Below are 23,857 nucleotides of genomic sequence, written 5' to 3'. Positions count from 1 at the left end.
GCAGTGGCCTAAGCTTCCCAGGTGTCTCTAAGATGAAGAAAAGGTTAAAAACCAGAGCTCTCGCTCGCTTCCTCTTTTTATAGACAGCAACACCAAGACTCACCACAAGTCAGAACCTCAGCCTCCCGGCTCCCATTCTGGGACCTCTCCACCATACCACACTCTCGGGGATGCTCTAGGGCATGAGCTCTGCAGGCCAGCACGCCTGCGTTCAAATCCCAGCCCTGCTCTTAAGGGTGTGCCACAGCAGGCAGGTTCCTTTACCTAAGTCTCACTCCCCTCACCTGGAAAATGGAGACGATTCTCCTTGTCCCAGAGAGCGGTGGTGTGCATAGAATCAGATCAAGTTGGAACCCAGAGTGCTTAATAAATGTCAGTGCAAAAGGCTTATTTCCAGCCCCTTGACTGTGAGTTCCTTGGGGACAGGGACGAGGTCATATTCATCTCAATCTCCAAGTGTATGGACTGAGGGCCCTGAGTTGCTATGCACTGAGTCAGGGAAAACATCAATGAGTGAATGAATAAAAAATAAAGAGACCAAGCAGTGCTTAATGACCGCCGGGCGCTGCAGCCGTGGGCATTCAGGATTCACAGCCAGCTCTCGGGTGTCCTGTCCCACAGCCCTCCCATCCCAGGTCAGCCCTGGAGCACTGTGGCCAAGGGACCACATGTCTGTAACTTGAGTCAAGGCTCTGAAAGCATGTGTGACCAAGTGTTGCTCGGGGAACTGGCAGGCCCAAGCTGGTCACCAATCGAATTCTTTCCTTTAAAAATATTGACACTTAGGGCTTCCCTGGTAGTGCAGTGGTTGGGAGTCCGCCTGCCAATGCAGGGGACACGGGTTCGTGCCCCGGTCCGGGAAGATCCCACATGCCGCAGAGCGGCTGGGCCCGTGAGCCATGGCCGCTGAGCCTGCACGTCCGGAGCCTGTGCTCCGCAACGGGAGAGGCCACAACAGTGAGAGGCCCGCGTATCGCCAAAAAAAAAAAAAAAAAAAAAATATAGACACTTAAATGGCAATTTAATTCCCCAGTTCACACAAGCCCATGCTGAGGACCAGCTCTGGGTTTCCCACTTCTAAAAGACAAAGTCACAGCCCTTAAGTGGTGACAACCTCACACCTGTGCATAGAACTTTCCGAACATTCCCTGACCTGCATTCTGACTTGACCTCACAGCCACCCTCTTCTACAGATGAGGAAACTGAAGCCCAAAGAAAGGGATTTGCGTGAGGTCGTACAGTTGCAACCCAAAAACTCGTGTTGGAAGGGACCTGAAGGTGACCCTCTGCCCCCTCCCCCCCACACACAAACACACCTCTGATGCTTCTATTTCCTCTACAGTCCCTGCCACGTCTTACAAGCTTCCCCACCTCGAGGATGGAATCTAATGACACTTGAGATAGGCCTTCGTATCTTCAGGCAGCTCTGCCTGTTAGAAAGCTCTCATTCCAATTAAAGAAGTGGGCAATTTGGGACACAAAGCCAGGTGCCCTAGGTTTTTACCTCTTGCTTCTTCTTCTCCACAAACTGCAGCTTCCTTGTGCGTTCCTAGGTTGGAGGACCCTCAAAAGCCCAAATTCCGCATTTTGCGAACCAAAATGAAAACCTCCCTCTAGGAAAGCCAGGAGCAGGCCCTTCCCATGCCTCTGGTCTTTCGTTTTCTCCTCTGTAAGACCAGCCAAGTCAAATCTTCATGCCTCTACGCAAAGTGAAATCTTCACTTACCGGAGGGACTCCTCTTTCAGGAGCTACTGTGGGTATGGGAAGCGGGGGCCCCTCAGGGAGAGCGCCACCCAACTCTTCTGCCCCAGCCGTGGGAAGGGACTGCTCTGTTGTGGCTGCTGCTAAGTCTTCATCACCAGGACCCTGAGAAGCCAAACCAACACGATGAATCAAGTCACCTCACCCATGATGCAATGTGCACACTGCTGCTGGGGAGTTTCGTTGACTTTCCTTTCAGTGGCACTAGCCCAATTTCAAAGCACTTCCCTACCTACAACTGTCATTACACCCAACACACTCACAGAAGCACAGACTCATAATCCCCTTCTGAAACATGCATCTCCTCTAAACCCCCTCCCCAGTCATGGTGCTTACTGCCTCTCACCCCAGCAATGCTGTCTAACTTTGGACCACATTCCGAGAAAGTTCTCCTTGGACAAAGATGGGGGTAGAGGGTCAGGACAAAGCCTGCTCCCCTGACCCCCTCTGCTCTGCTCCTTCAGTTACATCCTGCCTCCCTCCGGTTGGTGCCGACCCAGATAAATGCTCTGTGCACTTGGCTCTGGGAAGGCCGGCAACTGCTCCTGTCTCGTGACCCTGACCTCTCTCCCCACTGTGAGCCAGAGAGGATGCTAGGAGACACTTACGGAAGTGACTACTTGCTTGGGGGCCGCTGTGGGTGTGAGGGGAACCAGGCCATCAGTGGGGAACCCGCTGGCCTCCTCTTCCTCAAAAGTGCTGAGGGGCACTTTTGCTGTAGCTATTGTTAAGCTTTCTTCACTGATTGGACCCTGAAATGAAATTGGCATAAGGGATCGTGACACTTCATCCACACCCCTGGTTGGTGGGTGTGTGATTATGGGGAGGAACCTGCTGAGGTCATCACACACCTCTCAGGTCGTCCCCTCCCTGCCCCGGAGTACCCTCCAGCACACCTGTGCCGCGTGCTTTGGCCCAAACCTGCGCATCCTCAGGAACTGGCACTCCCTACCTCCGCAGGAAGCCCTTCTGTCTCCAGGCAGCTCTGCTAGTTAAGTTCTAGTTTCTGTTGAGTAAAGACTTGGTAGAACTGGGACCTGAACCCTAGTTTTCTCACCCTGTGACAAGGGATTTGCCTTTAAAGAAGAAGGAAAGGTAAGGAGGGAGGGAAGAGAGATGAAGGAGAAGAGAAGAGGAAGAAGAAGCAGGAGAAGGTGGTGGCGACGATTTGTTCATTACAATAATCCATGTAACTGCCAAGTGGCCTTGGGAGCCCCGTCACCTGGCCAGGGCACACCTTCCCCACTGTAAGGTTTCCTTGTCTGGACATTAGACCAGAGGTGAAGGGCTGGGAGTGAATGTGTGGAATGATCTCAAAGGCCAGTGTTGACATGTGATGGCCTGACAAGCCCCTCGTTTCACTCACTCAGCAAACATCTACTGAGTCCCCAGCATCAGCCGGGATGAAGACAGATCAGTGAGCAAGACGTATGTGATCCCTGGCCTCACAGAGCCTCCAGCCTGGAAGGGAGCCAGTTGTGATGAGGCCTTCCGGGGAGACGTTTGGGGTACTGTGAATGTGTCTAACGGGGAGACTTCACAGCCTGGGAGGCACCTCCCTGATGAAGCGGTGTTTGAGCTGAACTCTAAAGGATAAGCAGAAATTAAAGGAGGGAAGAAGGAGAAGGAAAAGGTTCCAGGCAGAGAGGGGAGGGTGTGGGAAGATTCTAAGGCAAGAAGGAAATAGGTATGCTCAAGAAACTGAAAGGCCAGTGAGGCTGGAGCGCCAAGAGCAGGGACAGTGGCCCAAGATGTGGACCTAGAGGCTGGCGAGGCCAGACCCTGCAAGCCTTGGAGGCCAGGTGCGGGAGCAGGGTCTGCAGTGAGGACAATGGTCCACAGAGGGCTGCCCCCACCAGGAGGAGCCGGGGGCAGAGAGGATGGAGGAGGCCAGGAAGGGCCTTAACCATTGCCCGGGCTGGGGATGCGGTGTCTCGGTACAGGGGGCTGGCGTTGGAGAAGGGTAGAAGGAGGCAGATCTGTGATGTGCTGGGGTAGAAAAATCAACAAGACTTGACATGTGACAGAACGTGGAAGTAAGGAAGAGGGAAGAGAATTCTGTATTAGGCAGCTGGGGGATGATGGTTCCATCATCTGAGATGGGAACACAAAAGGAGTGGAGACAGGAGTCTAGGTTTGAATCTGTTGAGTCTGAGTGTTCTAGGATACTTGCATCCTGTCTTCAGGAGTTGGGAGCAGTGTCTCCGTGAGGCCTGAGGAGAGGGCTGAGAAGGCCTGGCCATGCCCTTGGACCCCGCCAGGGCCTGCCTGCACCTGGACCCTCCACTGAGCTCTGAGAACCTGTGCTTGCACCCAGAAACGGGCATGGCGGTGCCCGCCATCACCTCCTCCACTCACACCCAGCACTCCTCCACCCCGGCTCCCGAGCCCTGCATCAGCCTGCTCTGTCCCCACGCCTCCAGGGCCCACAGTACACTCACCAGGCACCGGCAGACTCCACCTCTGAGGGAGTATTTGGTCAGAGAGGTGTCCCCTCCCCATTCAGGTTCTTCTGGATTTGCTGAACAGAATGGAGACCGGCCCCCTGAGAAGGCCAGGATCCGCTCCCAGCTGTGACCTCAACTTTCCAGCACGTTATACTCCTTACCAAAGTGAGCCCTTCCCCAGGGTCCGGAGTGGGCATGGAGAGGGTCAGTCCCCCGGTGGGCACACTGCTGGCCTCTGCTTCCCCGGCACTGCTGACGGGCACCTCGGCCTCCCCTGCTGCTGTCGCTGCTGAACCTTCTTCGTTATCTGGACCCTGAATAGGAAGACGTCACAAAGGGGCCCCATCACTGATCCGCTGCGCTGTGGCCAGGGGAAGCTAAAACTGCCCTCCCCGAGGTTACTGATCATTGTGGTGACAGGTCCAATAGATGCTTCCCAGGCCTTTACTCACTGGGACTCTTGGCAGGAGGTGACATCATTGGCCACTCCCAGAGCAAGAAAACACCACCCCTGACCCAGACCTAGACACAGCCTCCAAACCCACCACCCTCCCCCCAAGGCTTGCTTCCCCCAATCTTTCTAAGATCCTACTGTGACTACATCACTTCCTGCTTTAATACCCTTCATTCCACACATTGCATTGATATACGATATTTGCTTTTCTCTTTCTGACTTAATTCACTCTGACTTCTGTATATACAGCAGAAACTAACACAACATTGTAAAGCAACTATACTCCAATAAAAAAATTTTTAAATAAATAAGTAAAAATGAGAGCAAAAAATATTTTTTAATAAATAAGTAAAAATGAGAGCAAAAATAAATAAAAGTTATATATTATTTAAAGGAAAATGAGCTAAGATCAAATAATTGAGTTTAAGGTCACTCATGCTTTACTGAAAGCTGAAATTAAAGAGCATGTATAAAATCTGGAAAAAAAAAAAACCACCCTTCAGTGACTTCCCATTTCTGCTGGACACTCAGGCTCCGTCTCACAGCGTCCACGGTCTCAGAGGCTTCTCTAGCCACATTTCCCCTCCCCATTGCTCACACCGGGCCCCACAGCCATGCTGCGCTTGTTTAGGTCTGTGTGTGCTCCTGTTGATGCCTCCAGGCCTTTGCTCCTTCTGGCTCACCTCCCGAACACACGTCTCACCCCATCACTTCTAAGCATCCCCCTGGTCTCGCCTTCAGCCTCCTTTCCCCAGGAAGGCTTCCTGGTCCCCCGAGTCTGGGCTCTGGGCCCCTTTTGATGCTCCCCTGTGCCTCTATTGTCCCTCTTCCCTCTCTGTTCCCAGGAGCTGGGTCTATCCTATTCACCTGGAGCCCAGCACAGCACTCCACAAACACCTGCTGAATGAGTCAACAGAGGCCTCAGCCTCCAAATCAGTGTCTACTGGGACTCGGCCCCACAAGGATGTCACTCTGTCCCTTGCAAAGAGGTGAGGAAGGCCAGTGACTGCTCCCACCTGAGCCGCAACCAAACTCCAGAAGCAAGTGAAGCGGAGCATGTGCTCTGAGCTAATTACCAGAGTGACCCCTTCCCCAGGGTGCTCGGTGGACATGGAGAGGGTCAGTCCCTCGGTGGGCACACTGCCGGCCTCTGCTTCCCTGGCAGTGCTGATGGACACCTCGGCCTCCCCAGCTGCTGCTGTTGCTGCCAAACCTTCTTCCATATGTGGACCCTGGGAACAAAGGCATCACTAGAGACCACGTCACTTGCCCATGCCCCCGATCAAGGTGGCTGTGGCTGGAGAAGACTGACTGCCTGTGTCCTCCGGCCGCTTGCATTTCTGTAGCTTCTTTCCTCAAGGCACTTTGTTATCTGTGATGTTACCCCAGCTCCACAACAGTCCCAGAATCCCTGTGGCAGGAGAGACTGCAAGGCACATGTGTCTCCCATGTGATTCCAAGCATCTGTTTGCCACACCAGTGACTGGGAGATCAGTGCCTCCTGAGACACATATAGCTACGCCTCCTGTTATAGCGCTAGACACTTCAATCTAGACCTGTCTTCCTCCCTGTGACCTCCCCTACGTGCGCATCCAGGAGCCATAAGAACAGGGCAAGTGTCTTCGTCCATGATGGTGCTTCAGAGGTACGCAGGCAGCAACCCCGCCCTCCTCAGCCTTCTCCAGACTGGACACCCTCCCCTCTTTCCCTGTGACTCAGTTTCTGCGGGAAATTCACAGGCAGATTCTCTGAAGGTTACACAGCAGATGCAGGAAATGGCAACAGAGAGCAGCTTTGGCTGTTGGTGTCACCAAACCGACTGTTTTATCTGTTTCACAAAGGTTTGTTTTTAAAAAAAATTTGGGTGGGGTTTTGCTTCGTTTTGCTGCAAAAAGTAGTTCTTTGGGTTTTTTTTTTTTTTTTTTCAGCCACACCTCATGGCTTGCGGGATCGACCAGGGATTGAACCCTGGCCCCGGCAGTGAAAGCCTGGAATCCCAACCACTAGGCCACCAGGGAACCCCCCAAAAATGTAGTTCTTTTGGATACTAAAAACACTAGGCTGATCAGAGTTAGACATATTTCTTTGCTGAAGGACTTCTCAGAGCCTTCTCTGTGAGAAGAATACAGAGTGGATCATTCCCCAAACTTACTGGTCTACAGAACCATTTTTCCATATAACATCAAATCCTTACAGAATTACTGTCCCCCCAAAACAGAGAAAAGATGATATCATAGGATTTTAAAATGAGATTTTTTTTCTGACTCAATGTCAGCTAAAGCCCCAAAGTACAATTCCATAAGCCTCAGGTAAACTCCGTGTTCTAAAAAAAGGATCCAGACGACTTACATGGGACAGGCAAAGAGAATGAAATGGAATCAGTTCTATCAGCATTCGCCCACCACCTGCCTTCGGCTAGGTAAGAAAAGGTAAAGAATTCATTTAGGGGTTGACTGCTTAGAGACTTTTGTAAGAATTCCTTTGGAGACAATTTTCTGTGTGCTGTGGCTCCCCACTGGCCCCCACCACAAACCATTTGGTGAGCTGGGTATGTAGTGTTTGGACTTTGGGAGGCAAAGGGACTGGGGTTTGATTCCCTCTAGGGAACTACCAAAGGCAAAAGCAGGGAGCCATCCAGACTGAGTCAAGAGAGAGAGACAGAGATATCTGCTCTGCAGTTGTTTTCCTAGTGAATGACTGATATGACCCTTCCAAAGGGAGCCAGCTAAAGCCATCTGGAGACGGACTCCCACCCAAAGGGCCCCCTAGAGGATCAGGGTGACCAGCACAGGGTGGAAGCCCAGGCGGAAGTTAAAAGGCCAAAAATGGACTTGGGTCCTAGATTCCCTGCAGGAGGACCTATAAGGAATCACAAAAGCCCCCGTGAGAGAATGTTCCAGAAGCCAGATATCTTCCCCACAAAAGGCCCAGATCACTGTCTGACCAGCCACATAAAACTACGTCGTGGGGCTTCCCTGGTGGCGCAGTGGTTGAGAGTCCGCCTGCCAATGCAGGGGACACGGGTTCGTGCCCCGGTCCGGGAAGATCCCACATGCCGCGGAGCGGCTGGGCCCGTGAGCCATGGCCGCTGAGCCTGCGCGTCCGGAGCCTGTGCTCCGCAACGGGAGAGGCCACAACAGTGAGAGGTCCACGTACCGCAAAAAAAAAAACAAAAAAACTGTGTCGTTTTCTCCAGGTGGGCCAGACTTTCAGGTCGGGGGGGAGTGATGAGAGGGAGGAGAAAGAAGTAAGAAAACAGAGAGGAAATATCCCTAACCATGCTTCCTTCCCTGCCTGGCTCCTGGTTATATTTGTATTTTTATTGAATTTTTGATATTATGCTGCAGGGATTTTGGAAATACCTGTGAAAATAGGTTGTTACCAGATAGTAACTGGAAGAGGAGAGAAGTGTCTTGAGTTTTCACCCCAGGATAGGGGAAAGAATGAGCTGACACAAGGTTTTTAGCAGAGGCCACAGGTGAGAAACATAATTTGCTTTAATTTGGCACCCTCCCTGTGTCCAGCATTGAAACAACTGGCTTTGCAAATGTAAAAGCCAATTACCAAGCAATAGAGCAAACACACCTGCAATTAATCTCATTCTCTCTTGAAGGGGCTCAAAGGGCAGAAGAGGCTGTGCATCTTCACAACAAGAGGGATTGAGAACCCAGCATGCATCTCCCGGCAGGTTTGAGGACCTGCCTCTCCTCCCCTGTCCTGGTGCATCCCTGGGGAGACTCTGGGGCCCTGGGACTCCCACCTTCTCTGTACCAGCAGGAGGGAGGCAGTCTCCCTGATATTCAATTAAAACCCTTGTGACTCTCTATGGTGCCCAAGACAAGTCACCATCAAGTCTGAAATAAGCAAGCAAATGTACTACTGACTCAGACGAAATTTACCATTCACTTACCTCTTCAGTGACATGAAGGGAGGCCCCATCCCCCGAGCCAGTGTCAGTAATGGGGGAACCATCCACAGTATCAACTGTCTCCAGTGTGTCATTCAGGATCTCACCAGACCCTACAGGAAGCAGGCATTTTGCACTTAATAACTGCATTTTGCAAATGAAAAAGAATGTGGTCTCTCTTCACCTATGACTTGAAAAGATGTCCATAATACAGGATTAAGAGGGAAAAAATGTTGCAGAAAATCGGACAACGAAAGGCAGTATTACGTGGTGGTTTCGATCACAGGCTCTGGCACCAACCATAGGGTGAGAACACTGCTTTGCCACTTACTAGGAATGTGACCTGTGGCAAGGCATTTACCCTGTGGCTCAGGTTCCTTGCCTATAAAGAGGGGATCATAATTCCTATCTCCTAGGGTCATTTTGAGGATTATGTGTTACAAGGATTAATTAAACTAATGCAAGAAAGGCACTGAGGACAGTGCCTGACATATAGTTAGCAAGGGATAAATGTTCATTGTCAGTGTGGTTCTACATTTGTAAAAGGAAGAAAAACTATATATGAGAATACACGTTTTATCATCATTTTATATATATTATCATTATATAATTAATATATTAATTATTATATATAACATATAAAATATATAGATAATTATGTATATATGTGTATGCAGATAAACCACACATACTAGGCTAAACCACAGCACTTAACAGTATTGGTTTCTTCCAGAGGACATCAGAGGAAACTATTTTTTTGATTCATACAACTCGGCATTGATTGAACTGTTACCACAAGCACATATTTCTTTGGCAATTTAAAAAAACAAATGGAGTCCTAAAGCAAAGAAAAAGACATTATACTAACATGAATGCCTGCCTGTTACAGGCTGGGCTGCAGGCTAAGCACATCCCACGCACTGCCTCCTGGAAGTCTCCGGCTGGCCCATCTGTCCTACCCACAAGCACCTCCATACCACCTCGCAGCAGGTGGGCAGAACCAAGGCAGGAATCCTACGTTTTCAGTATCCCCACTGTCACCCCACGGTGTGTGTCCTGCTCTGATCTGCACACTAGCACCTTGTGATTATTAACCCCGTTTTGCAGAGAAGGAACAAGGTCCCACATAAGAGGCTGCGAGGGGCCTGAAGCCAGCCCTTTCCACACACACTGTGCTCATGCACGTCCCATGGTAAGGACACTGTCGAGGGGGAGGTGATGAACTATTCAAGGGACCTTGTGCCCACATGCACTTAAAAGACTGAATGCCCAGCAGTGGTCAGTCTCTCACTGCTCTCTCGTCCTCCCTGATCTGACCACCAGGGGGTGCTGTGCTAGCAGGCAGAGGGACCCCAGGCCTCTGAGTCCCCACCCCTTGGAGGACCGAGTTTTGGGGGGGGACCAAGGTCCTACGCCAAGATGGTGTCAGGGACCCTTGGGATAAAACTCCTGGGAGGCTTTCCCTAGCCAGGGACAGGGCTCGGGGTTCAACCCCTTCCTCCTCACTGAGCTGTCTGCTCAACAAGAATGAGGATCTCTAGCCAGCTCTGCTGTTTCTGCTTGGCCTTCTGTCTGCCACAGAAGTAATCTGGCACATGCCGGGGAACAGGCGAGCTGTGCTTAGTCTGGGTCCCGCCTCCTATGCACTCACCCCTCAGTCTAGGGGAGGCCCTCGTCTCCTGGCCCTGCAGCCTCTGCCCCCTCCTAGCCCCTCTCTCTGAGATCCTAATTCCCCCCAGGAGAGCAGCATGTGCCATTCACAAACCACTTCCACACCCGCAGCCACAGCATTCAGTCCTCTCATCCAGCCGGGAGGCAGGGGTTGTGAATGCTCGCAGTGGACGCCGGAGGAATCCAAAGCTTGGAAATGCTGAGCAACTTGCCCACGCCCGACAGCAAAGAGGTGTCTGAGCAGGGTTTCCGTCCAAAGGGTCTCATCCAGCGGTCTTTCCACGGCTACACCCTGACTCCTTGCTGGTATTGTAACTTTATTAAATTATTATACAATTGTTTTCTATTCAGTACTATATACCTTCTCTCACAGACAGACTTCCCAAGTTTAGTTGTTAAAATAATATTCATTTACTGAGGGCAGAAGTAAAAGGAATAATGATGCATAGGATTGTAGAAGACAAAATACCGAAGTACAAGAGAAAATAAAAGCCACCTACAACCTACCACCAGAGATGACCACTCACAGCATTCTGTTGTATATTATTCTAACACACACACACACACACACACACACACACACACAGTGCTCTACATGGTTATATATAAATAGATATAAATAACATATATTCAAATTTAGGGTCACAGCACACATATAGTTTTGAAAGCTGCTTTTCTTGTGGAGTACACCATGATCATGTCTCTGGGTCATTAAATTTTCTGTGTCACCAATTCCAGGGCTGTACATGTGAATGTGGGCAGTCTGGGTTGTTTTTGACCTTGTACCTAAATCTCAGTGCTCTGGCGTTGGCTGTAACTTCAGTTTGAATGGTTACCCCTCTGATAAAGGGCAGAAAATGCAGGCCGATCTCCGGCCATGCTGCTGCCTGGGGGATCCTGTCAGATCCTGTGCAATTGCTTCTGCCAGGGCTCCTCTGTATGGCTGGGCAGGGGTGAGAGCCCTGGATGGGTAGTCAGGAGGCCAGCACTGCCCCCAGGGCCTGCCAATGACCTCCTGGTTGTCTGCCCCTCTTTGGCCATCAGTTAGTTTCCCACATGTGCCAACAGGAGTTTAGATGGCCTGATCCTCAGAGAGTCAGTGAGTTTGTGGCCAAGGCCGGAAAGAGTAGGGATTCTGGAGTCAGGCCTGGGCGCTGGCTCAGTCCCACCACTCACTAGCTGTGTGACTGTGGGCACATCACTCACCTTTCCAAGCATCAGTTTTTCCATGTGTAAAATCCTAGCTAATACTAGCAACTAGTAGACATGTTGTCAGGATTGGAGGGGAAGTATGTAAACACTCGGCACACAGTAGGTATTTAATAAGCAGCCACAATTATCACAAGCTTTTCACACCCCAGGCCCTTCTGGAGGGGTGGAGTCTGGGGGTTAAAAGTTCTGGCATCCAAGATTAAACACCGGCTTTGCCATTTAGGAGCCGTGGAGCCTCGGCTGGGTGACATAACCTCTCTGTGACTCGATTTCCCCATCTTGTTTGGGAAATGTGGGTGATTATAGTCCCTTCCTCAGGGGGTTGAGGGGAAGCTCAAGTGAGATGCTCTCTATCACATACATCACCCAGTCGTCACTCAACAAAACCCACTGCGTATGAAGGTGCATCGGGGACTTGCCTTGCTTGGGGCTGCTGTGCGGGACGGCGCTCACGTTGGTAGTTTCCTGGGGCCCCTCAGGTACAGGTTCACCGGAAAGCTCTGCATCCTCAGAGGGAGAAGACAGGATTGGAGGTGTGTTGATGGGGCCAACTCTTGCTTCTCTAGACTGCAGGGGAAATGAGACCCAAAGGATTTACTCAGCAGGAGAGCAGAAAAGACGGCAGTGAGTATCACTGGAGAAAACAGTATCTCCACAAAAGCTGAATAAACCAGAAGAAAACCTAGACCTGCCTATTGTGCACCTGGGCGATCACTGGGCCACCCAGGCCCTAAAAAAGGTGTATGTTAGGGTAATTAAACTTTGTTCAGTTTACAGCAAGACTCTGATACTCTTGGCTGAAGCTCTTTGAGCACAGAGACCATATCCCTGTGATCCCTGCATCCCAGGCCAGCACAGAGGAGGTGCTCAGTAAAGATGCGTTAGAGGGAGGGAGGGAGGGAGGGAGGGAGGAAGGGGGCTGTGCTCAATAAAAGCTGTATAAATCCAATCCCAGAGGTACACTGGCCCTGTATACCTATGAAAAAAAAGATGGGTGTGGTTTCCTTTCTAGGAAACTTCAGCTTCTGCGTAACTTTTCCAAAGCCAGTCAATGTCTTCACCACCTTTACCAACTAGGAAAAAGCAAACAAACCAAAAACCCCAACAGTTGGAAACAGAGCAGTTCAGAGAGCTAGGCAGAAATCCTGATAAAGGGCAGCAAAGGTCATCCCCAGACCCAGGATCGGGGAGCAGCTCCTGTGACCCAGGGCTCGTTAGTGGTCAGATAGTCTCATCACTTTCTGAGCTCAAGGGGCTAGGGTGAATGGAGGGATCCTACCGACCAGTGTGGGACCTGTGGTATGAACACGAAACAACTAAGATGCTAAGATTTCAGGGTAAATTTCTTACCATACCTATCACTTACCTATCCTGACTAATAACAGAAGGTTATTTCCTTAATGTCAGAACCTAGTATATACATGATGACTCTCTGGTCCATCAGAACAAAGAAGATTCTTATGCGCCCCAAAACTTAGGATTTAATGGTTCAGTTCTTATAACCAAACTCGAGTCAAATCCCAGCTCTCCACTTATTAGCTATATTATATTGAGCAACTCATATAACCTCACTGAGCCTCAGCTTCCTCCTCTGTAAAATGGGGCCAATAATAACTACTTAAAAGTTATAAAATGCATGGAGGTGCTTGGCATAGGGCCAGGCCCATAGTATGAGCCCATAAATGGTAGCTATCATCAACATCCCTAGATGTGATTTCTCTGGGTGTTAATATTAAAGGTGATTATCGTTTTGCTCAACTGTACTTGTAGTTTTTTCCATAATGAATATGGAATACTTGTGTACTAAAAAAAAGATATAGTCTACTGTACCTTAAAATCTCCAGGGTGAGGGCAGAGATGGAAGGCTTCAAGAAGTTGAGCCTTGAAGAATGAACAGTTTCAGAGAACAGGGATGGAAGGAGGCATTGAGGTGAGAAAGGACACAGCACTGCCAGGGCCTGACAACCTGTGCTTGGCCAGGGTTCGAGGATGGAAGCAGGGGGATAAAGCCTGGGGAGGCAGAGAGAGGGAGGGGGCTGGCTCTTAGGTGAGAAGTCTGGCCTTAAACCAGAGGCAACAAACTGTGTCCCTTTGGGTATCAGGATGGGGGAGATGTGGGCAGGTGTGTACTTTAGGGAGTTCACCCTGGTGTCAATGAGAGCATGGATTTGGGGTATTGAAGTTTAGGCCAGGAGACCAGGAGGGTGCACTAAAGAAGCCCAGTGAGGCAGGAACCAAGGGGGTATAGTGGGAGCAGCAAGCAGTCACCGCCCCCCAACCAAGGAGAGGCTGTGAAGAAGACCAAGTTAGAGCTCCCCATTCCCCAGCTGCATGGTGGTCTAGCAAGGCGGTAAGGACCCCTGCCCCAGGCAGGTTCCTCTCCTCTCCCTGCCAAGGGTTGGGGGAAGCCACTTCACCATGGTTCCCTAGCCTGGAGCAAGACTGCTGGTGGCTGGAAGCCAAGTGGCTTTACAAGGGGCTTGGGATTTGAGATGAGGCAGGTAGGGCAGGTGAGCGTACGGGAAACACAGGACAGTCAGGTAAGGGTGGGCTGAGCTCAGTAACTCAAGGTGGCAAAGTTTGACTTATATGAAATCACCAACTCCAGCCTCTCAGCTAAAAACCTCTTCTGGCAAAACCCCAACAAGGCAGCCATGAAGCCTGGGTTCAGGGCAGAGCTGGTGAGCTGACCCTCGGCATTCAGGGTCAGGTGTCCTGTCTCCAACAGGCTGCTGCTGGTTTTCAGGCATTAGTGTGGATGGAGAACCAGTGTGGCCTGTGACAAAATGGGAATGTCAAGCCTTAAGAGTTTTTAATTAAAATGTGGTAATTTGGGCTTTCTGGTGGCGCAGGGGTTGAGAGTCCGCCTGCCGATGCAGGGGACACGGGTTCGTGCCCCGGTCTGGGAAGATACCACGTGCCGCGGAGCGGCTGGGCCCGTGAGCCATGGCTGCTGAGCCTGCGCGTCCAGAGCCTGTGCTCTGCAACGGGAGAGGCCACAACAGTGAGAGGCCCGCGTACCACAAAAAAAAAAAAAAAGGGGTAATTTGCTGGCCCACGTTCAACACATATTTCCTGAAGCCCTACTGTGTGCCATGTCTTGGCTGATCCCCAGGATATAGAAGTGAGTAAATAAGAAGGGCATCTGTCCTTAAACTGCTGGACTACGGGGAGATGCAGACCCAGACCCAACTAACTGTGATGAATGTGACACTTGGGATTGCCGGAGTGAGAGTCACGCGTGAGGAGGGCAGCGTGGCCGTGGCCTCCAATGATGGGCTATGGACTGGATCCTGAAGGAGTGGGAATTGGCCAGGCAGAGACAGGGGTGGGCAAGGGCCCTCCGGGCAAACAGAACCTGCAAGAGCCAAGGCACAGATGAGGAGTGAAAGGGTGTGTTGTGTTGGGAATCTGTGAGCATTTGGGTGTGGGTGGAAGAGAGGTCCTGGCTGTGGCGCAGAATCACCTGCAGAGTTTTGTGTAAGTACGGACCATCAGATCTTACTCCAGACCTACTGAATCTGAATGTCCAGGTATGCAGCCCAGGCAAGAGGCTTTTTTTAAGACCCTCCCCCAGCACACACACCCCTACACGCACACATACGCACAACACATACAAGCACACATACATACACACACAGACATATATACACAGACACATATGGACATATAAATAAACACACACACACACACACGTTCAGGACTTTGATGCACAGCCAGGGCTGAGAACCCTAAGGTATTAATTCTAACTCGTCAAAGATAGAGCTTTCCAGAAATGGAAAGGTGTGTCAGCTCATGCTGACTTAGCAGGGGGAAGAATTGGGGAGCAGGGACTCCTACCCTAAATGGGGAAGGAGGCCAGGAGGGCCTGGCTTTTTAAGGCCCTGAGTGCTCAGGCAGTCCATGATTCAGTTCGCTAGTCATGGCTTGTGTCCTGGAGGGCGGCAGGGCTGGAAAGGCTGAGGACAGGGAAGTGAGATTCATTCCAAGAGAGAAGCCAGACAGAGAGGGGAGGGGAATGTCTGAGCCGAGGAGAGTAATTCCACCACCACCACCACCACCACCACCCACCCCCCCACCCCCCCCACCCCCCCGCCCTGGAGGGGGCGGGGCAAGGCTGGTGGCCAGGGAGGGGAGCCTTCCAGGAGAGGGTGAAAGGGAGAAGTCCCTAGCTGGGGGTGACATGACTGATAGCAGCCTGGGTCCAGGCTGGAGACCTGGCTCTGCCACCTCCAGGCTGGGCAGCCCCGGGGCAAAGCACTTCACTTGTGTTTACCTCAGTGCCTCCTCTGGGGAATGAATGGAAAACACCACCCTGCAAAGAAGGTTACAGTCCTCCCTGACCAGCACCCGCCTCCATGACGTCTCATGCTCCTAAGCCCCACTCCCCTTTCCTGTCCGTTGCTCAGGGCCACCTCGGGTTATTAGCCTCTCTGCTCAAGTCAGCCTCACTCCTAGCTGTGAACTGGTACCCTGGGGGCGGGGGGCAGCGTCAGGCTAGAAAGCCCAGGGGACCACGGCTCTGTGCCCTGCTGCCCTATGCCCTGGACATGCCAATGGGGTGGCCAAGGGCTGATGGGCACACAGGATTGCAACACTGCCCAGAGAAGCCACCCGCCAGTCACCACCTAGGCGGGCACCTTGGACCCTTGACTTTCTCCATCTCAGCTACCCCCAAATCGGCTGTGGTCCTGAGGATGCACCCCTGCGACACCGCCCAGGCCGGCAGCACAGGGTCACGGCCTGAACCCTCGATGGGGCATGAGGGGACCTGTGCTCTAGCCTCAGCTCAGCCACACACCCTAGGGCCAGTCTCCTGCCCTCTCTGGGCCTCAGTTTGCTCATTTGTACAAAGGGCAGTTTTCTGTACACATCTGAACAGAAAGAGGTGACCTTTAAGTCCCTCCCACACTAACAGACTCTGGTCCTGTTCTGCACCATCCACCCCTCTGTCACTGGAGGTCTATAATTTAAAGCCCCCACCTTATTTCTAGCTCCCTGCTTTCTTCTATCAGAGATGAGTCTGTAGACTGAGCCAGACCAGTCGAGGAGATGGCTGGGGCTTCTGTGCTCAGTGACTCAGACAGTGCCGGCTGTTTTCATTACAACAGGCTCCTTGGTGTCTCCACAGTCTGATTCAGTGCTTTCAAAACCACTTCCTTGTCTTGGCCATGGGGCACATTCCCAGGAGGGAGGAGGCCCACACCACTGGGAGGATGGCTGCCTTTCCCAGGGGGCCAGAAACGAGCTCCTGGGAGGACTCTGCATCTCATAGGAGTGGGGGCCCCAACTTCCTTCTCACAGCCAGAGCCCTGAGCAAATGTGACAACAGCCACAGTTCAGGGCCACCTCCCTTGTGCCAGGCACTGGGCCAAGACCTGCCCCTGCATGGCCTCATCTAACCTCACAAGGACCTCATGAGATAGCACGCTGATTATTGTTTTATGGGAGAGGGGCTGAGGCTCAGAGAGGCTGAGTAAGTCACCTAAGCTCACACAGCTGGGAGGTGACAGAGCACAAAGTTCACCTTTGGACAGCCCTCTCGTGGCCACAGCACAGGGTGGCACCCAGGTAACGGTGTTCCCCTGCAGTTGGGATTTTGCAAAGTGCCCATCGGCCAGTGTTTTCCTGACCTCCCCAGGTGAACTGTCTAATGAAGTCACAGTTCTGAGAACAGAGACGTCAGACCAGGACTCTCTGATATCGCCTAGCCCCCTAAAAGCCGACTAAGAGGACATGGCACAGCATCCAGTACTCACCGGGGCTTGAGTGTAGGTGACGGCTTCCAAGATCTCAGCTACTCTGTCTGTATCCTGAAGCCCGCTGGTCTCTCCTGACGCCTGTGTGGAGACAAATCATGCTGGGCAGAGGGGGGCAGTTTACAACTGCGGAGTCACAGAAATGAACTCCTGTGGAGGAACGGTGCGTGTGTGAAAGAGAAAGAGAGAGATGGAGATGGATGGAGACAGAGGGAGTGGGATGGAGAAGACAGCATACGTCTTGGCTATTCTTTCTGTTTCCTTCCACAGTTATTGCTCAAACAAAAAACTACAATCAGTGTAGTCTCTCTAACATACCTACCTGCATTTTGCCCAGGTGCCCTTCAATCTCGATCAAAAGGCACTCCCTCTTTGTGCGACTGTCGCCAGAATTCCTCACTGGGAGTCGTTACATTTGAAATACATCCTCCCTTTGCTACCTAGTCTTCAGGGTTAGCCCCCTAATGGCAGCCAAGACACCGTATGCCATGATTTTGTAACTTATTTGTGGACCCTTGGGTTGTTTCTGTTTGTTCAATAGCAACACGGAGATGAAGGAATAAATACACACAAAGCTTCCCTTCTTTCAGCGTCATGCGAACGCCAGGCTGGGATCACAGCCTCAAGGAGAGCAAACATTCTCACAGATCCAAGTTCCACCTTGGAGGGACTTTCCAACGACACTGGCAGCAGTTTTTACTAAATGAATAAAATCAGCTTATTTTAGCTTTGGGGCTGACACCACCCAAAGAGGGGCAGAAGCTCTAGGAATACGCCACGCTCTGCCCATCTCTGCCTTTCCTGCATTATTGCCATGGCTTCTGCCGGGAACACCTCTTCTTCATCTGGATGACACTTGCCTGTCACCGGTCAGGCATCAGCTCCGGCCTGACCGGCTTCCCACTGCTCCTCCCCCACCTTCCTGTCCTACCTGACCTCTAGAATTTGGGTCTGAGGGCCACTCACACTCAGCTCTGTCACTGCAGTTTGGGTGTGTGTGAGCATCTGGAGGATAGAGACAGTTCCCAGTTCATCCCTTTATCTCCAGCATCTCCCCAGGTCTGTCACCTTGCAGGTGCTCAGTCAATTCTGGCGGGGGGGAGGGAGGGAAGGAGGGGGGAAAGGACCCATCTTTTGTCCCCTGCCCACCACCACTGCCCCCCAGCTGAGGAACTGATTCATTTGCCAAGCATAAAAGCTAAATTTAGTTTTGCTTTTATAAGAATTTACACCCAGAATGTCTTTGAGTTTTTACTTTGATTTTAGAATCCTGACACCCTTTCTTGGCAGGAAGTCTGGAAACCACGCCATTGACTGGCACGGCCACGGAAGAACCTAACACCTTAGAAGAAACGCAACTCCTCCCCCCCACACACCAAAGACATGGCTGAAGTTCTTAAAAATAATAATAAAGCCAAAAAGCCCAAAATAGGACTTGATGCAGTGCTTGCCAAGATGAGAGATTTCAGAGACTCCATGACGTTGGGAATGAAAAATTGCCTGGGCGCCAGCTTCTCTGGCTGCCGGGGGGAGGTAGGGGCTCACCGAGGATTCTTCAGCTTCACACAGCTCCTCGGGAGTCCTGGGGTCACGGTGGATGGTGAGCTGCTGTATAGACCCCTAGGGAAAAGCAGAGGGGTCAGAGGCCACGTCTACAGCACAAGCAGCCGTGGGAAACATGACTTTTTTGTAACAGAGAAGAAGCCGTGAAAGGACAGGCGTGAGGAGTGCCGCCCAGAGCCGTGACAAGGAAACCAAGCCACCTCCAGACCTGTTCTCATTCAGGGGCGTGCTCCTCGGGCCAATGTACTATGAGCCCCACTAACTAGAGAGGTCCTTGGAGAGCATGGTGTTCAAAGCGTAGACTAACAGCAGCCTCCTAACTGGTCCCCAGGTCCCCAGCTTGTCAACAACGAGCCCTAAAATGCACGCCTCCCGCACCAGAAAGTGTCTCTCCCCCATGGCTCAATGCTTCCCAGCTGGAAGGAACTGTCCCCAGAGTAGGTGTCCACCAACCTCCCTGCTTCCACTCTGCCTCCCCTCTCCACACCTGACAGCCCGTTCTCCACGACTATCCCCAAGCAAGCGTTACAAAATTATTCATCGGATTTTAACTTCTTAAAATCCATCTTCCACTGTCCTACACATAAACCCAACCCCCAGGCCACAGGCCTGTCCTGAATCAGTTGGGAAGGTATCAGTAAGAATAGTGCTGACTAAATGAATAACTACAGTAACTTAGGGATCTGCTTTAGAATGGCTTATTCATAAAAAACATTTTGGGCTTCCCTGGTGGCGGTGGTGGAGAGTCCGCCTGCCGATGCAGGGGACACGGGTTCGTGCCCCGGTCTGGGAAGATCCCACATGCCGCGGAGCGGCTGGGCCCGTGAGCCATGGCCGCTGAGCCTGCGTGTCCGGAGCCTGTGCTCCGCAACGGGAGAGGTCACAACAGTGAGAGGCCCGTGTACCGCAAAAAACAAAAAAACCATTTTGACAGCAAAATCAGTTTTCCGGTATCTTTTTCAAGTCGCATTATCCAAAAGGAGAGAGAGAGAAACTACCTCACACTCTGGCATCCCAGCTATTCCACCTTTGTAGAAATTACATGCAACTGCCACCCTTTTCCAAAGATAAAATCACTGAAGGATCTAACAAACCTTACCCTTTCTATAATGCCTTAAAACATACAAAGTGCTTTCACACAGGCTAGCTCACATGACTCCACAACCCTGTGGCCTAGGTTTTCTTATCCCTACTTATAGATAAGAGAACACAGAGAAGATCAGAGAATCCAGATACTGTCTAAAATCATCAAGCTACACTGAAAACTCAGCGCTGGAATCTAGGTTTTGTGTTCTGGGCCTAGCTTTCTCCCACCAGCATACATGCCTCTTTGAGGACATAAGAATAAGATAATAACAAGAATAGTTGCTTGTGTTTGTCGCACGGTGTCCAGAGGCCCCCCTGATCTGCAGGGCTCGGACTCACAGTGAATCTCTCCAGCCCCGTGGCTCCTGCGTTGCCGACGAAGATTCCCGCGCTGGGCTCGAAGGCCAAGACCCGGGAGGACCTCGGGAAGGGGACGTGGCTGTGTTCTTCGCAGTCCACAAGGAGGGTCACTTCCTCGCCCTGGACAACCATGGCAAAGCGGTTCCACCTGTGGGTCATCACGGGCACCGGGAAGGCGGCAGCCTCGTGGGACACCTTGGAGCCGGGCTCCGTATAGTACAGGATGACCCGCTGGCTGCCGTCCTCCACTCCTGAGAGCCGCAGGCCCAGGTAGATGACCTTCTGGAAGGCATCTGTGATAGCAAAGAGCACGCCGCCTCGGGCACTGCTGGGCTTCGCCATCACGCTGATGGCAAAGTCCCTGAAGAAGGTGGGTGGGATGAGGGTCCTGGCCGGGCGGCCGACGTTGGCACCAGGCCCGAAACTGTAGGCCGGGAAGCCACCATAGCCAGTGACAAAGGACACGGACGAGGGCAGCGGGACGCCGATGAGCTCCGTGAGGTCCAGGTGGCCCTGGGAAGCCAATTCTGCAGGGAGGGAGAGAGAAGGCCATGCTTCACATATATATTCGACTACGCTTGGAAATGAGGAAGACATAAATTCAGGAATGAAATGGGATCCTTCAGGAACCCCACTGTTGTGTCTTAATTATTGTTTTTCAAACTTTTTTGACAACGACCGACAATAAGAAATGCATTTACGTGGCCACCCAATATGCACGTTACAAATATATATCTGTAACAGCGAAACAGATGTTTCATAAAACATTATTTACTTTTAATACTTACCAGGCACTATGATATTTTCCTTTCTGTTTAACAATTCTTTTTCTCTTTTGTTTTATTAAAAACATGCTGGAAACAACCTACTGAATTGATATCATTACCCATGAACAAGTCATGATTAGCAGTTTGGAAAACATTTAAAAATATTCCTAGAATATCCCTACAGTGTTCCCCCATCAACTTAAGGATTTTTTTCCCCATTTCTTTCTTTAAAAGAGGATAGGTTTGGGACTTCCCTGGTGGCACAGTGGTTAAGAATCCACCTGCCAATGCAGGGGACACAGGTTCGAGCCCTGGTTCGGGAAGATCCCACATGCCGCGGAGCAACTAACCCCGCGAGCCACAACTACTGAGTCCGCTTGCCTAGAGCCCGTGCTCCGCGACAAGAGAAGCCACCGCAATGAGAAGCCCACACACCAAAACGACACTCGCCGCAACTAGAGAAAAGCCCATGCACAGCAACGAAGACCTGACGCAGCCAAATAAATAAATTAATTAATTTTTTAAAAAGTGGATAGGTTTATTTTGTTTTGTTTTATTTTGAATGAGGTCTACTGTTTAAGTGCCTCAGGGTGTGGGGAAAAAAGCAGGGACAAAACCAAGTGTTCTCAGACCTTAGGACTGAAATCCGTATCATCGTCATCGCCCTTTGTCACTGTCGTCATCATGGTCAGCATCACCCGCATTCCCCGGGCTCTCACTCTTATCAGGCTCTAATCTCTTCACATACATTAGCTAGCTCATTTACTCCTCACAACAACTCCATGAGGGTAGGTACTATTATCCCCATTCTACCCCAGAGAAAACTTAGAGAAGGTAAGAAATTTGCCCAAGGTAAGCCCCTCAGGAGAGCATCCCACTAATGAGGTGTGTTCTTAACCACTACCCCTTGGGGGGAGAAATAATAGGCCTCCATTGTGGTGGCCTGGAAAGGACCCCAGGTTCATGAGCCTTGGTCCACCCAACCACTGTCCCCTGGGAGAAGGCTGCAGGCTGGCTTGCAGTGACGTGCACCCCTGTGCACCTGCGGTGATGAGATAGGAAGGCAGGTCCCAGAGAGAGGTGGGCAGGAGCTCTGCAGGCGGGACAACAGATGCAAACTGGATTTTGAAAAAGGAATGCTTGAAAAAAGGAATGTAAGATATTCATTTTGTTTAATATGTTTAGATTGATTTCATGTTGAGATGATAATTTGGGGAAATTCTGGGCTAAATAAAATATATTATTAACATTTTTAGAACAAGAATAACATGAGGAACAGGCATGGGCCCACCACTCCACTTAAGAAAGAAAATATCAACTCAGCTGAAGCTCTCATGGACTCTCTGATCCTATTCTCCCTGCCTATGCCCCAGAGGCAGCCACTCTGGGGGTCTGGTGTTTATTATCCCCATGCATGCCTTTGTGTGTTTACTACATGACTATATGTCTCTAACAGAATACAGCACTGCTGTGCCTGTCTACTAACCTCATATAAATGTTGGCATGCTGCATGTATTCTGGAACTTTTTTATTTTCCACTCAACGCTGTATTTTGGAGATTTATCCCTGTTGAGACGTGTGGTTCCAGGTCTCATATTTTCACAGCAGTACTCTAGGTATACATAAGCCACTATGGATTAGTTCACATTTCTGCTGATGAGTGAGGTTACCATCACTATTACAACCACTACTACTATGGACTTTCTTATACACATCTCCTTGTGCTTACCCGTGCAGGTAATTCCACCACTTAGGGTAGAATTATTGGATGATATGGGTATATGCATCTGCAACTTCACTGAGTGTGGCTAAATTGTTCTCTTAAGCAACTGTGCCATTTTTAAAAAATTGAGATATAACAGACATGTAATATTGTGTAAGTTTAAGGTGAACAAAGTGTTGATATGATACTTATATTATGTATTGCAGTATGATTACTTCCCTAGCATTAGCTAACACCTACATTATATACCATAATTATCATTTCTTTTTGGATGCAATTATTATCTTAACTATCATTAAGATGCAACTGTGCCATTTTACATGTCCACCAGAAGCATGTTCTTGCCAACATTTAGAGGAGGTAGAGAGATGAGATTTGGGGAGTGGTCCACGGGGCTTTTCAACTACAGTGATGATGTTTATTTCTTTTTTTTTTTTTTGTGGTACGCGGGCCTCTCACTGCTGTGGCCTCTCTCTTTGCGGAGCACAGGCTCCGGACGTGCAGGCTCAGCGGCCATGGCTCACAGGCCCAGCCGCTCCGCGGTATGGGGGATCCTCCCGGACCGGGGCACAAACCGTGTCCCCTGCATCGGCAGGCGGACTCTCAACCACTGTGCCACCAGGGAAGCCTTTTATTTCTTAAACTAGATGATATTCAAAAGTATTCCTTGTACTATTCTTTATAAAAATGCCATGGAAAATATTTCACAACACTCAAATGAAAACGATTGTCCCATCCTCAACAAAGGGCAAATCTGATCATGTTGAGAAGGCTTCTCTGGCCATCTGTGCTCTCAGGGTCCGCGGCAGCCTGGGCACCTGGCTGGAGAGGCCTTTGTGGTCTAGACCCAGCCGCACTCTGACTACCCAGCACTCCTGACGCCCTCCCTCCAGTGCCCCAGGCCATCACAGGTCCCCTTCCCTCCTTGTCAAATGCTCTTCCCTCTGCCACCACCCCACCTCACCCCACCAGTTATTTTTACCAGAATAACTAACTCCTCATTCTCCAAGACTCCCTCCCAGGAAATCTCTTGTTTCACCTCCTGAACTACATCTCCTTCCAGGCCCGCATCAGATGCCGCCTCAATATATACTGAGGTCTTCCACTTCCACTCCCAGCACACTGCAGGTCCCTGTTGGGTCACTT

General features: G+C 50.8%; 1 protein-coding gene across 1 annotated transcript in view; it reads right to left on the bottom strand.

Moving 5' to 3' along the window:
* The window catches only part of COL15A1 (collagen type XV alpha 1 chain), a 102,364-nt gene that overhangs the window by 47,818 nt on the left and 30,689 nt on the right, over positions 1–23,857 (bottom strand). The window contains exons 4-12 of the mRNA XM_079927065.1: positions 20,201–20,748; positions 18,758–18,832; positions 17,213–17,293; positions 11,873–12,020; positions 8,574–8,683; positions 5,740–5,895; positions 4,371–4,523; positions 2,371–2,514; positions 1,727–1,867 (exon numbers count right to left, since the gene is read on the bottom strand). Coding sequence (XP_079783191.1) covers positions 1,727–1,867; positions 2,371–2,514; positions 4,371–4,523; positions 5,740–5,895; positions 8,574–8,683; positions 11,873–12,020; positions 17,213–17,293; positions 18,758–18,832; positions 20,201–20,748 — 1,556 coding nt within the window. The remainder of the gene's footprint in view (positions 1–1,726; positions 1,868–2,370; positions 2,515–4,370; positions 4,524–5,739; positions 5,896–8,573; positions 8,684–11,872; positions 12,021–17,212; positions 17,294–18,757; positions 18,833–20,200; positions 20,749–23,857) is intronic.

The sequence above is a fragment of the Stenella coeruleoalba genome (genome assembly GCF_951394435.1).
Source record: "Stenella coeruleoalba genome assembly, chromosome: 7".
NCBI lineage: Eukaryota > Metazoa > Chordata > Mammalia > Artiodactyla > Delphinidae > Stenella > Stenella coeruleoalba.
This window is presented reverse-complemented; position numbering and strand designations above follow the sequence as displayed.